Raw genomic sequence first — 13125 nt, 5'->3', positions numbered from 1 at the left:
ACTAAAAATAGGCTTTAAGACTTGGACCCAGGGTCGGATTAAGCCAAAGGCACTGACTTTACTTACATGTGAGTGTCTTACATGTTGAGCGTCTAACAGCACGACGGATTTGCTGTGAAGGGAACAAGATTTAAAAGCAATGCAGATGTGCCACAATTGAAATTTTAGCATGAACATATTTAAAGTGGCAAAGCATATTTATATAATTGTTAGTTTGTACACAGTTTAAACGTATACTCTCAGATACATTCCTGCAACTGCCGTTGTGTTTTCGCCAGTTTCAACATCTTGGAGACACTTTCAGTATGATATCCATGTCTGTTCGAAGAAAGAATGGACTCTGAGCAAACGTCAATACTTCCTGTGAAGAAACCAAGACATATGCAGTTGTAAGATGAATGGGAAACATGTGGTCTTGTCTATAGCCTAACAAGAACGCAATGATCAATGAACAATTTTCAGAAATAAACCATTGCAAAGGTGTTTTGTGAATTTCGTACGGAAATAACGAACAGTGGACACAGGATTAGGAATAGGATTATTTGAACTGATACACAGTAATTTTTCCAGATTATTAAGTTAATTTTCCATTTCTTTGCTACGTTTAGTGTCTCTGGTTTGTTTATACTTAGATGGATGTTCTGTATCTTTATTCAAAGATATTTTGAGCATTCGAACTGCTTTCAGGAAGCTGATCAAATGCATGGTTGATGATCATATATTGAAAGAATCCTACCGGTGTGTCGGGCAGACGATCAAACTTCACGGTCCTCAGAACATTCACCACGGCAACTTTAAGTTCAACCAGAGCTAGCCGCATGCCAATGCAGGCCCTGGGGCCAAATCCGAAAGCTTGGAATGCAATAGTTTTCTCTTGATCTTCAAACCTGAAATATAGTTTCTTGCAATTAGTCCTTTGTAATATCTGAGTCCATCGTGTTCAGGGCAACGCTGAGAACGCAACAACGCCAATGTGATGCAGTTAACAAAACGTCAAAACTTCTTATACCTAAAAATCGGGGATGTTTACTTATTTAAATCTTGTTATTGATACGAATACGACTCTATGTTTCTCACGATTGTAGAATAATAATCAATACTCGAATAGAGATGAGCAACCATTGTTATCCTTCTGACATACTCAGAGTCCTAATTCTCGGAAACGAATTGCAGCACGTTATACATTACCCAAAAAAGAAATTAATTTTTATCAGAGGCTGATCATCGGATGTTCTGGGACTAGGTTGTATCTTTAACAATACTTTCGGGAACTGATTGAACCTTTCGGGTTTGAAGGAATCGGGATCCTTGTACAGCTGAGGATTTCTGTGTATAGCCATTACAGGAATGAAGATACGTTGACCCTTGGTGAAAGTTAGACCCTTGATTTGAGTGGACTCAGAAACAATACGGTTAAGTCTGAAATGAAGAACATGTTTGCATAAGCTTAGGGAAGACAAGATGTTGCTAAATGTGATTTGGTTGTTATGCATCGAAGCTAACCATGTTAAACTGTACCCGGTTATTTGGCAAATAAATTTTGAAAGCATTATCAGACACTAAGCTTCAAACATGAGTTAATATTTAACGTCACACTGGCAATATATCAGCCATTTCAAGATATTTCATTTGTTAGCTACTGTTCATGCCATGTTAGTGAGTGACTGAGCTGGGGTTTGTATTTAGATGGTGGAGCATACATATAACCAACACTGCTTTGTTTACAATGCCTGTGAGTTAACTGTATGTAAATTCTGATAGCAGGGTGATAAACTAATGTTTGGTTATTGTGAAACGCCTCAATGAACAAACGTCCAGCTACATATGACTGTGAGCTGTAATATTCGATCCAGAACATAGATCTGTTCAATGTTCTATGTCACACAATCAAAAATGTCCTCAAGCCTGGTCAAACATTGCCATCTCTGATCACCAGCATATGTTACTGGGAACCACTCTAACCTGGAATGCCAGCTTGTAACAAGATAAACTTACATTGCTTTTATATCACTACTGTAAAACATTCTTTCACTTACACTAAACCCGGCGGGTAGAGTCTCAGTGTTTCTGTGATTACGCAGTCCAGATACTCCAGTTTTCCAATGTTCTCATAGTTTGGTTCCTCCTGGAGGCCGACAAACCCAGGCGGTTAATTAATTTCACTGGAGTGAGTTTCTTGAGTGAGTTTACTGTTACGCCGCACCCAGCAATATTACAGCTATATGGAGGTGGTCTGTAAATCATCAAATCTGGACCAGACAATCCAGTGATGACAACATGAGCATCGATCTGCGCATTTGGGAACTGATGACATGTGTGAACCAAGTCAGCGAGTCTGACCACCCGATCCCGTTAGTCGCCTCTTTCGACAAGCATAGTCGCCTTTTATGGCAAGCATGGGTTTCTGAAGGCCTATTCTACCCTGGGACCATCACGGTCCACAGTTTATGGAAGAGCAGTTCCAGTGTTTGAGAATAACACCGAACGAGCCATTTCTGATCTACTCTGTCACACTTTTAGAAGCACAATATAAATATCTGTACTAACTATGCGATATTTGATAATGTTGTGGAATGAAACATTTTATCAATATCCCAACTCTGGACAAAGACTACGAACATCATAGACGAAACTGAAAACAACAGATAAAAAATGACAGTTCACGTTTTGCATTGAGGCAACTTGAATACTACAGTATTCTTTCGAATACTGACATTTCCCAATATTTCTTTGATTTCTCTAAAGGCCTTCTCCTGTACATCCGGATTCATGGCCAGGTTGTAAGATAGGAAGGAAAGGGTAGTCCCGGTAGTTTCGTAACCAGCAACGAAGAACGTTATGCACTGAGCAACCACTTCATCCTTCGATAGATCTGTAAGTTGAAACTTGTGTTATTCGTACTACTTATAAAGTGCGGGTTCTAACGACGATCTGTCACATCACTTTCATTCTACGATTATCCTAGATATGTCACTCTAGACACACTTGACTGTAAATTTACAGTTTTAGTGTTTCTATTTTTCTGAAATACATATACTAAACTCAATTAAGAACTTGCTGGGTGACAAATGTTACACCAGAAGCAATGGTACATTGTTGTGAAAATAAATAAGTGTCATACTGCTAAGTCACGGACGATGATGGTGATGAATGTAGAAAGTTTAAAAATGAACGTTGAACAAATTTCGAAAAGGTAAAGATGAATCGTCATTGGGACAATGTAATCTATCGAGAAATGAATACAATACTTTTTGTAAGGAAAAGACGTACTGGATATTATAAAGAGAAATAGACTAAAATAGAAAATACCATTAATGACGCCAGGAGACTTTGGTACAAACTGAAATATTTCAACAAAAAGGGAGTCTCCAAACACATGGGTGGATTCGACGCTTCAGAATATTGTTTTATGGTGAAAATGTAGATATTGAAAGAAATACTGATAGCAATGACCATGATATTTTGTTAAATGTTGACCCAAACAATGAGCTTACAAAAGAAATTTTTCACTCTCCAATATCCAAAGAAAAGGTCCTAGATAGCATAAACAAACTTAAACTCAACAAATGAACAGGAATAAATTACATAATTCCAATTTTAAAACAGTCTGCTGATCATCTACTGCGTTTTCTTGAGTTAGTTTTTAGTCTGATATTACAAAGAGGAACATTTTCTGCTTGCTGGTCTGTTTGGATTATAGTTCCTCTACACAAACAATGTAATTTGAACAATGTTGATAACTACAGGGGAATCACACTGTTACGCATATTAATTAAAGTTTTCACCTCAATTTTCAACCAAAGATGAATTTGGGGGAAGAGACAATAAATACTTTACGTCAATCTCAGGGTGGATTTAGACGGGGATATAGAACAATTGATAACATGTTTATATTACAAAGTGTAATACTCAGATATTTCCTCTAAGCATTTGATTCTGTGCAAAGATATAAGTTATGGCGGCTGTGTAACCCAAACGGACTTAGCCTCAAAAGGATCAGTTTGTTAAGTAACATGTTTGAGAATGTTAAAGGAGTGTTAAAGGTTGTGTCAGGAATAACAGTGTACTCTCTGAAACGGCTGATATACGTATGGCAGTAACACAAGTTTGTGTATACAGTCTTTCTTTTTTCTTTTTTTTCTTCTTTGCTTTCCTTGTCTACAATGAACTAGGAGATAAGATTGATAATAATTGTTCACATGGTATCCAGCTGAATTCCGATATGTTTCCCCTTTACCTTTATTATTTGATATGATATTGTTTCATCACAAATACTGTCATTGGTCTACAGAAGCAAATTAACGAACTAGAATACTACTATTAAGACATTGCCAACTATAAATGTGGATAAAACGAAAGAAGTTTTGAAAAAGAGGTTGGAAATTATCAAAAAGGGTAAAATAATTTTATAAAGGCAGTAGTGTAGAGACCACCTCTTCGTATAAATTCTGTGGTGTATATTTTATTTATCATCTATCATGGTTGGTACATGCAAAATAATGCATCTGTTCTGGGACGAAAGGTATTGATAGGAACAATGAAAACTATATGAATAAGCGTGGACTTATGTTTAACATCCTTTTTTAAAAAGTTTGATGTTAATATGAAACCGATTCTACTGTATGGTGCGGAAATTAGAGATTTAAATGCTTTGAATACATAGACAAAAATTCATTTATTTGTCTGGAAGACAGTTCTTGGGGTAAAGATGCGCACATCACATGTATCGGTATATGGGATTTATGACAGATACCCGCTCATCATATGATGAGAAATCAGGGTGATTACATATTGGATAAGGTTATTAAGAACGCTATCCTAGTGTCTACCCAAACCAAGGCTATAATATTACCTTACGTTATCACAAAGAAGGTAAAAAGAATTGGATAACAGATGTTAAACACCTATTTTTTTCAAATGTATTTACAATGTCATTGTATCTAAATATATTCAAGCAAAGATTAAGTCCTCACCAATACTTTCGGTAGTTCGATTCGACAATAATCTCGCGTCTAATATAAGAAACATAGACGCTTTTATACACAAGGGTCTGTTCAAAAATGCCTTCTTACGCCTGACTGAATGTTTGACCGTTTGGCCATCAGCGTTGCTGTCGTCTTTTTCCTCTTCAGTCGAAGCATCCATCAACATTTGCAGGAAGTCTGTTCCCTAGTACACAAATTGAAAACTTAATGTTCGTTACTACCGTCGCACGAAACAACACAGCATATGCAATATCACACAATGTATGTCTAGTTGATAGGTAAGATATCTGATATGTTCCCATAACTGACAATTATGCAACTCACCTCCTAATAACAAAGAGATGCATGTCTCTAATACGGGTTCACGTGCATGTTCATGTGAGCATCTCTCTGATAACAGTGATAGTTTTACTCAAACCTCTTGGTTGTGTGTTTTATCAATTCGCCGCTGTTTCATCATTTCAGCCGTGATCGTCTCAAAGAAAGCAACGGATGCTGGTGGAAAGATTCCAAAGCCGAGCTTATTGAAGACTGGTTCAAGTGCTGGAACAGCAGCTTCAAACAGAAATAAGATGTATTTCAGCCTTTAAGTAACAATGCGGGAACTGGGACGGTTTGGTGGGTAAGGTGTGGTTTTAAAATCCGACGCCTGGGTTTAACGTCCAACAAGCTTGTAAAAAGTCTAACCGAATTCTACAGTCCCCACCGTGATATTGCTGGATTAAGGCTAAAATCGGAAAAATATTAAGCAATACTCACTGATTCAGTCTCTTAACAAAACCAATACATGCAACTACTGATACTGTACAGCAACTGGTATTTAAACTGATGCTATTGAGTCAGTTTCCTTGTCACTTACCTGACAATACCGAGAGAGCCAATGCAAGTTTTGTTGGTCGGAATATTTTCTTAGCATGGACGACAAACGGGTGGTTGAAATCTGTTTGCGAATCAACTTTTATCCCAAAAGCAGTACGACAAATCACATCCATCGAGAAAGCTCCAAAGCGTCTAAGAGAGAACATGTCGAACCTTCATTAGTATAATACTACAGCTTTAACTGTAAGCTAGTGTTTTCTCAAATCTGTTTTATCATTCCAGATTTCGATCTGCCAATCGCTGGATTGTCAGGTTCAGAGTCGATTGTGAGGGCCGTCAAACAACAAACAGATACGTCTCATATATGATCATTTGTTTGTCACGATAGGGAGTTGATTTGGGAGGTATGAGTTCTGATTTGAGACGAAAGGAGTGTGACAGGTATTTTTTAAATTCTTTTTTTAGTTTTATCTCTGTCAATTGATATCATGCATGATGCATTCAGGGATTGAAGAATTGAACTATTCACTAAGACACTGCAAATATTGCAGAGAATATTTGGTCGAACAAGGAATAATCATTTGAGTTGTGTGATTTACAGTATTCCCATATATTATTAAGAATAACTGTGTCCTTATACTGATAATAGAATTTGAAAATAGGTGGTACATTACGTAGTATAAATATACGGTACACAATCTGGGAGGCAACTCTTGTGAGAATGAACCTTACATCAAAAGTTATCTCCCCTGGTGACGGCTTCCCTTGCTGACATGGTAGATTTAGCAGCAGAAGAGTAAAGAAAGCTGGTTCTAAATGATTTTGAGTCTGCATACGCCGCGTCTGCATACACTTGTCTGGTCTAGTTACATGATAGTAGTAAATGAGAAAGAACGTGTGTTCGTGATCCTTTATTGTGGGGATCTGAGGATCTCACAAGACTAGTGTTTACAGATTCATAAATGCAGTGATATGTAAATATATTGGACATGATAAGAAATCTCGCCATCTTCACAAACCTCTCACGGTGTCTCACCACATAAGGCAACATGGCGAGACTACGATTAATCAGAGTAAATGAACTTTTCAAAATTAGAAAGAACCAGTGCAAAGACACGCACCACTGGGGACAATTGTCTATTGCAGGATGCCTTGTAACCACTAAAGTGCTTCGTTTTTCATTAACGAATTTTATTACGATGTTATGCAAAATGGCAAACAAGGTGTGCAATTGTTTCCAGATATGATAGAACTGTTTACGTTTCTATTTGAAGACGATGTTATCGTGATATCCGAAACTATTACCGGTTTGTAAAATCAACTAAATGTTCTTGAAATGTATTCTGCAAACTGGAAGCTATCTGTTAATTTAGACAAAACTAACACAGTCATATTTATAATCTTTCCGCTTACGATGAATTTAAAATGCTGTGTACCTGACTTGGTTCGACGTGCAAAGAAAGCTACTGTTTCAGTTTTATCTATCTCCCAGGAATGTGGAATGTTTACTTCGAATATATTTTTTCAAACTATTTGATGCCCAGGTACAACCCATTTTATTATTTAGATCGGAACTGTGGGGATTTCAACGCTACGATTACTTGGAAAGATTACACCTTATAGCTTGCAAAAAGTATTTTTGTGTTGGACCCGTCATTCCAATTTATATGGTTTATGGTGAATGCGGGAGACTCCCCGTGTATATTAATTCACAAATACAATGTCTTAAATACTGAAAAAAAATACCAAAAATATGGTATAAGATGATTCATCTAGATAATATGGGTAAGACGTCTTGGGCATCACATATAAGAAATCTTCTGTTTTCTCCTGGGTATGGTCTGGTGTGGATAAGCCAGGGTGCGGGGGATGTCTTTATGTTTTTCAAAGAATTTTGTGATCGAGCGGTAAATATGTTTTATCAGGAATGGCATTTCACTCTAGAAAGTAGCTCTCGTTATGAATAATATAGAACATTTAAAACTCTAATACCACCTGAATTGTATTTATCTAAACTAACTTTTAACTGTAATAGAAACATATTTGCCAAATACAGGATAGGCTTGTTTGACTTAATGGTAAATAGAAGTAGAAAACTGTCCATCCCAAAATCTGAACGAATCTGTCCTTTATGCAGTTCTTCAGTTGAAGATGAAGTACAGTTTATCCTTGACTATGCGTTTTATGAAGATTTACGTTACAAGTATATCCCAAAGTATTATCTATCCAGACCATCATTGTTAGCCTTTACTAGTATATTAACAGCAAATAATGAATTCACCCTTCGTAACCAAGCTCTCTATGTTATGTATGCACTTATCCATCACAACGCTGTATGCAACTCTCTTGTATAAGGACCTGTGGCTTAAAATACAATAAACGATCGTCTTGTCTTGTCTCACTGAAGTGCTCCGAGTTAAACAAGTGACACTTTTACGGATTGAGTGTCTTACGGGTTGGGTGTCTGATAGCACAGCGTGTATGTTGTGACGAAAACAAGATTTTAAGTTGTGATAGTTGTGACATGTGTCACAATTACTGTTTTTGCATAGGAAAGGTTTATGCGTTTAATTCTCCCGAAAATCAACTCATGCTGAAACATCATCATGGAAGGGCAATGCTTCTCCTTTGATACAAAATTATTAGACTTCAAGGTTTTCGATGCCCACTGACTTAAAATTGCATGAGACATTCTGGGAAATGACTTTGCAAGTTTGCCGTCTTCAACATCTGGGAGACACCTTCAGTATGATGTCCTTTTCGGCTTGAAGAACGTTTGGATTCGGAGCAAACGTCAGTACTTTCTGCGAACAAACGAAGACATATATGTAGTTGTACCTTGAATGAAAGTTCGTGGTTGTGTCTTTGGCACAAATACAGTTGTCGATGAACTGCCTTCAGAAACAAACTTTGTGATTGCAAAGTCTGTTCAAAGACTATTCTCTAAAAAGCTTTGAAAACAAATTTTTATATCAAAGTCCGTTCGAATTGAATAGAATGTATTGACTGCAGTATAGGCTGGCAAAGTCAGTAAGAAACTGCATACTTTCAAATATGTGGTCAATGTGAACAACTGGCCACTCTTAAATGCTGTACTTAAAACATGTACATTTGCAGTAATACTAGTAGGTTGTATGATAACTTTAGCGTAACATGATATCCTTAGATCGTGATGATCCGGACGGTTTGGTGACAACTCAGACATTACATGATTCTCTGGTCGTTGTAGTTTCGGTTTTATTTGTCCATTGATCTTCAGTGATTCATTCATATAATTTTCACAGACATTTTTTTCCGTAACACCACACGTAATTCGTTGCCGTGGAAAGTCAAGAATGGATGTTCCTTTCACTAGACGTTCCTCCAGATACATCACTTAAGTTCATTGTTAGCTCCAAAGGTCATGTTTATTCATTACAACTGGCCTCAATGTGGTGTAAAACACATTATTTTCCAAACTTTTCTCTTTGCTCATAAGCAAGTATAAGAAATAGTCGTATGTCCAAATTAACGGGGTTAATTTTCCGTGTCATCAGTAGCTGATTGTTTGGTTAGTCTAAAGGCGCCGTCGCATGGTACGAGTATTCCTGTACAGCATGAGACAGACAAATACTTCCATTTACACCATATTTTATGAATGACGGGCAGGGTATGCTTGCCCCTTCAGCAACCACGCGGGGTGTTTCCCTTTAGACTTAAAGAAATCTGTTTTCGAGGGGAATCAAGACTTGGTATTGTCGAATGAACATGTCTGTGGGGCTTTCTTAATCCACCAAGAGTTGGAGAATATTTCGGCTGTATCTCTTTTTTGCAGCATGTGACGTTTCTCTTGTAAGAAAAGAACTGAACATCTTAACATTGTTTAGGAAGATGATAAAATGTATGTTTGTGAAAAATAATAATGAAAGAATCCTACCGGTGTGTCGGGCATAGGGTCAAACCTCACAGCCTTCAGAACATGAATCAAGGCTACTTTCAGCTCAAGCAAGGCGAGACGCATCCCAATGCAGGTCCTGGTGCCAAATCCGAAAGCTTGGAAGGCCATGGTTTTGTCTTGATCCTGATACCTGAAACACATTTTCTTGTAAGTTCTTGAATATAATACTTCTGTCAATCAAGTTAAGTGAAGGCTAAGAATTGACAAAAGAGGTGTCAAAACCAATCCTTCGTAAATGTAAATTGGGGAAGGGGTGGTTGGGGAGGGAGGGGGGATTTGGTTGTTAACAAATGACTGTGCAAGGGTTCACAGTATACGTGAACGAAAATATGCGTTATATGCGTTAATATGCGTTACTGTCATGTGTGGCATAATGCCACTTTCAGGATTCGAGATTCAAACCCATATTTTGTTGACATGCCCACCGACGTATCTCTTGCCCGCGCAACGAATTGCGGCACATCAGACGTTCCCTTAAACTGAAAATTACTTGAAGGAAGACGAGCCATCTGATATTTTGACATTGTAGTGAATCTTTACTTTTATTCTCGGGAACTCGTCTATTTTTATTTATTTATGTACCTTTCTGGTTTGAAAGAATCAGGATTCTTGTACAGCTGAGGATTTCTGTGAACAGCCATCACAGGAATGAAGATACTTTGACCTTTTGTGAAAGTCAGGCCCTTGATTTGAGCTGTCTCAGAAACAGTTCGGTCAAATCTAAAATAAAAAATATGCAAGGATAGGTTTGGAGATTGGAACGATGATGTAAAAGGAGAACTTTGTCAGGTTACAGTCAAAGCTAGTGTATTTCGGGAGCCCTATCAGACAATGTTTAAGATTCTTTATGACAGTAACTATCGTCCATTTTAAATCAATGTGGGTGTCTCATTTAGGTTAAACGTTCTTTTAAATAGTATTCAGATACCAAATCTGTGCTCCCTCGTGATTCAATGGCAAGCAATGAACAATATTCACATGGCACTATGAATAGTATTCAATGTAAAAGGTGAAATAAAACACAAAATCATATACACACCATAAACACTGCTGACTGGGTTTACGAAGACGGGCAGTTTGATGTATGTCATTTTGCGATATAATAACGTTTGGTTGTGCTTTTTTTTTGTTGGAACGCCTCACTGTGATCAAACACCCGCTCCGTCGTGGTTAAATAACGCGCAATCAATGTTCGACGCCATACCAACGAATCTGCAATGGTTGATGGGAACCATTCTAACCAGGAATCCCATCGTGCAAGTAGTCGTTCTAAACTGTAGTCAACTTGTGCTATACACGTCATACAGAATACTGGAGAGTGGTGGATCTTACCTTAACACTTGTTACTTACATATAGGCCGGGGGGTAGAGTTTGAGCGTCTCTGTCATCACGTTGTCCAGATACTTCAGTTTCCCAATGTTGTCATAGTTTGGTTCCTCCTAACAAACGAACACGGACATTTAATGTGCCAGTATGTAGAAGAGCGATTATAACGTTTGAGCTAGAGAGACGGCAGAGGACGTTACAGAGATGCAGAAAGTGAGTTTAGTTTGACGCCGCACTCAGCAATATTCCAGCTATATGGGGGTGGTATGTCAATAATCGACTCTGGACCAGACATCCAATGATCAACAGCACGAGCATCGATCTGCACAGTTGTTTCACCCAAGTCAGCGACCCTGACCACCCGATCCCGTCACTTACCTCATACGACAAGCATGGATTACTGAAGACCAATGTTTTAACCTGGAACTTTACGAGTCAGATGCAGAAAATTGCTCTTCCTTCCCTTAAAGTATACTTACCTTGACAATAATTTCAAATAGATCAGTTCTGAACTTCTACTGTGTCACATTATTTGGGGATACGTAGAGGCAGTTGCTATGTTTTAGAAGCACAATAAAACACAAGTAGATGTAATAATTTTGTTTCTTTATATTTCAAAAAGTCAACCAGTGAAACACTTTATGAAAACCCCAGTATATATGGCAAAGATAGCAAACATCATGATAATGACATTTCCCATTATATGTTTGATTTCAAAGACAACGAACATCACAGACCAGACTGAAAACAACAGATAGAAAATGACAGTCCACTTTCACACAAAAGCAACTTGAACACTACAGTATTCTTTGGAACACTGTCTTTTCCCAACATTTCTTTGATTTCTCTGTAGGCCTTCTCCTCTACATCAGGGTGCAATGCCAGGTTGCAAGATATGAAAGAAAGGGATGACGAAGAACAGAATGTACTGAGCAACTTCTTCCTCCGTCGATAGATCTGAAGTACATAACCCAATATACCATGACTTTGGGATATTGATAGGATGATAGTCACAAAATGCAAATAGTGCAAAGTGCAAATGATGCACTATGGCCTTGTTTTCTCTCTGCAGAAATTACGACGTATTCGATGTCACTCTTGCACTTTTGTTCTCAAGACTTTAGGAACAGAGACAGTTTACCTTGCATCGAGGTTTCAGAAACGATGAAGCGTAACATTGCGCAATAGTCGATTCAGAACGTTTTGACAACGTGTGTATACATAGAGTTGAAGCTGTCCAATCCGGCAAGTTGCCAATACTAGCGTAAAATCTCACTCCGCGACTTGCACATTTATCATCAGCTCTACAGTCTGGTATGTTGTCTAAACTGTATTATTTCTTCAGTCCCGATGAGTGCCGGTTTAGACAGCTTCCACTACATGAATTTCTGTAGGAGCGTGATTTATCCTGTGTTATCAATTGTTCACTCCATTCACTCCTCTTTTAATATCGAAAGTCTACAATAAGAGTGCTAGACGCTTTGACTACAGACTCTGCCATATGGAATATGCATCAAATATACAACCAGTAACATTAATATTAAGACAATATTTTAATGTTGTTTCACAACCTTACAAACAAACAAATACGCTAATATAAGGGTTCAGCTGATAAGTCATAAACTGCACGCTGTGACCATACGAAGCTGACATTGCCAGAGAATCAGCTTGGAAACAAGGGGACATGTCTTTGTCCAACAGTGCCTACTTACGCCTGACTGTATGCTTGACCGCTTGACCGTTAGCATTGCTGTCATCTTGCCCCTCCTCTATCGAAGCGTCCATCATCATTTGGAGGAAGTCTGTTCCCTGTTACAAATATCGTATTGACTGAAGACTGATCTAGCCGTCGCACGACACAGAAAATACACTTATATCAAAATAACTAGAATTCGTAGAGAGTGAGTGAGTTTAGTTTTGTGCCGCACTCCAGCTATATGGCCGCGGTCTGTAAATAATCGAGTCTGGACCAGACAATCCAGTGATCAACAATATGAGCGATCTGCGCAACTGGGAACCGATGACAAGTCAGGGAGGCTGACCACCCTATCCCGTTA

At 38.1% G+C, this 13125-nt stretch overlaps 1 protein-coding gene across 1 annotated transcript; it reads right to left on the bottom strand.

The window, feature by feature from the left end:
- Nucleotides 1-280: 280 nt before the first annotated feature.
- LOC137287823 (cytochrome P450 3A24-like) lies at nucleotides 281-12825 on the bottom strand. Its single transcript, XM_067820209.1, has 13 exons — nucleotides 12781-12825; nucleotides 11870-12025; nucleotides 11093-11181; nucleotides 10324-10461; nucleotides 9746-9871; nucleotides 5845-5996; nucleotides 5404-5540; nucleotides 5073-5169; nucleotides 2715-2872; nucleotides 2037-2125; nucleotides 1282-1419; nucleotides 737-887; nucleotides 281-361 (listed from the first exon to the last, which is right to left on the bottom strand). Exons 1-13 carry the CDS (start codon nucleotides 12823-12825, stop codon nucleotides 281-283), a joined length of 1557 nt encoding a protein of 518 aa, XP_067676310.1.
- Nucleotides 12826-13125: the final 300 nt, after the last annotated feature.

Source organism: Haliotis asinina, chromosome 6, assembly GCF_037392515.1.
Source record: "Haliotis asinina isolate JCU_RB_2024 chromosome 6, JCU_Hal_asi_v2, whole genome shotgun sequence".
Lineage (NCBI taxonomy): Eukaryota > Metazoa > Mollusca > Gastropoda > Lepetellida > Haliotidae > Haliotis > Haliotis asinina.
The sequence above is the reverse complement of the archived record's forward strand: the minus strand, read 5'-3'. Positions and strand labels throughout refer to the sequence as shown.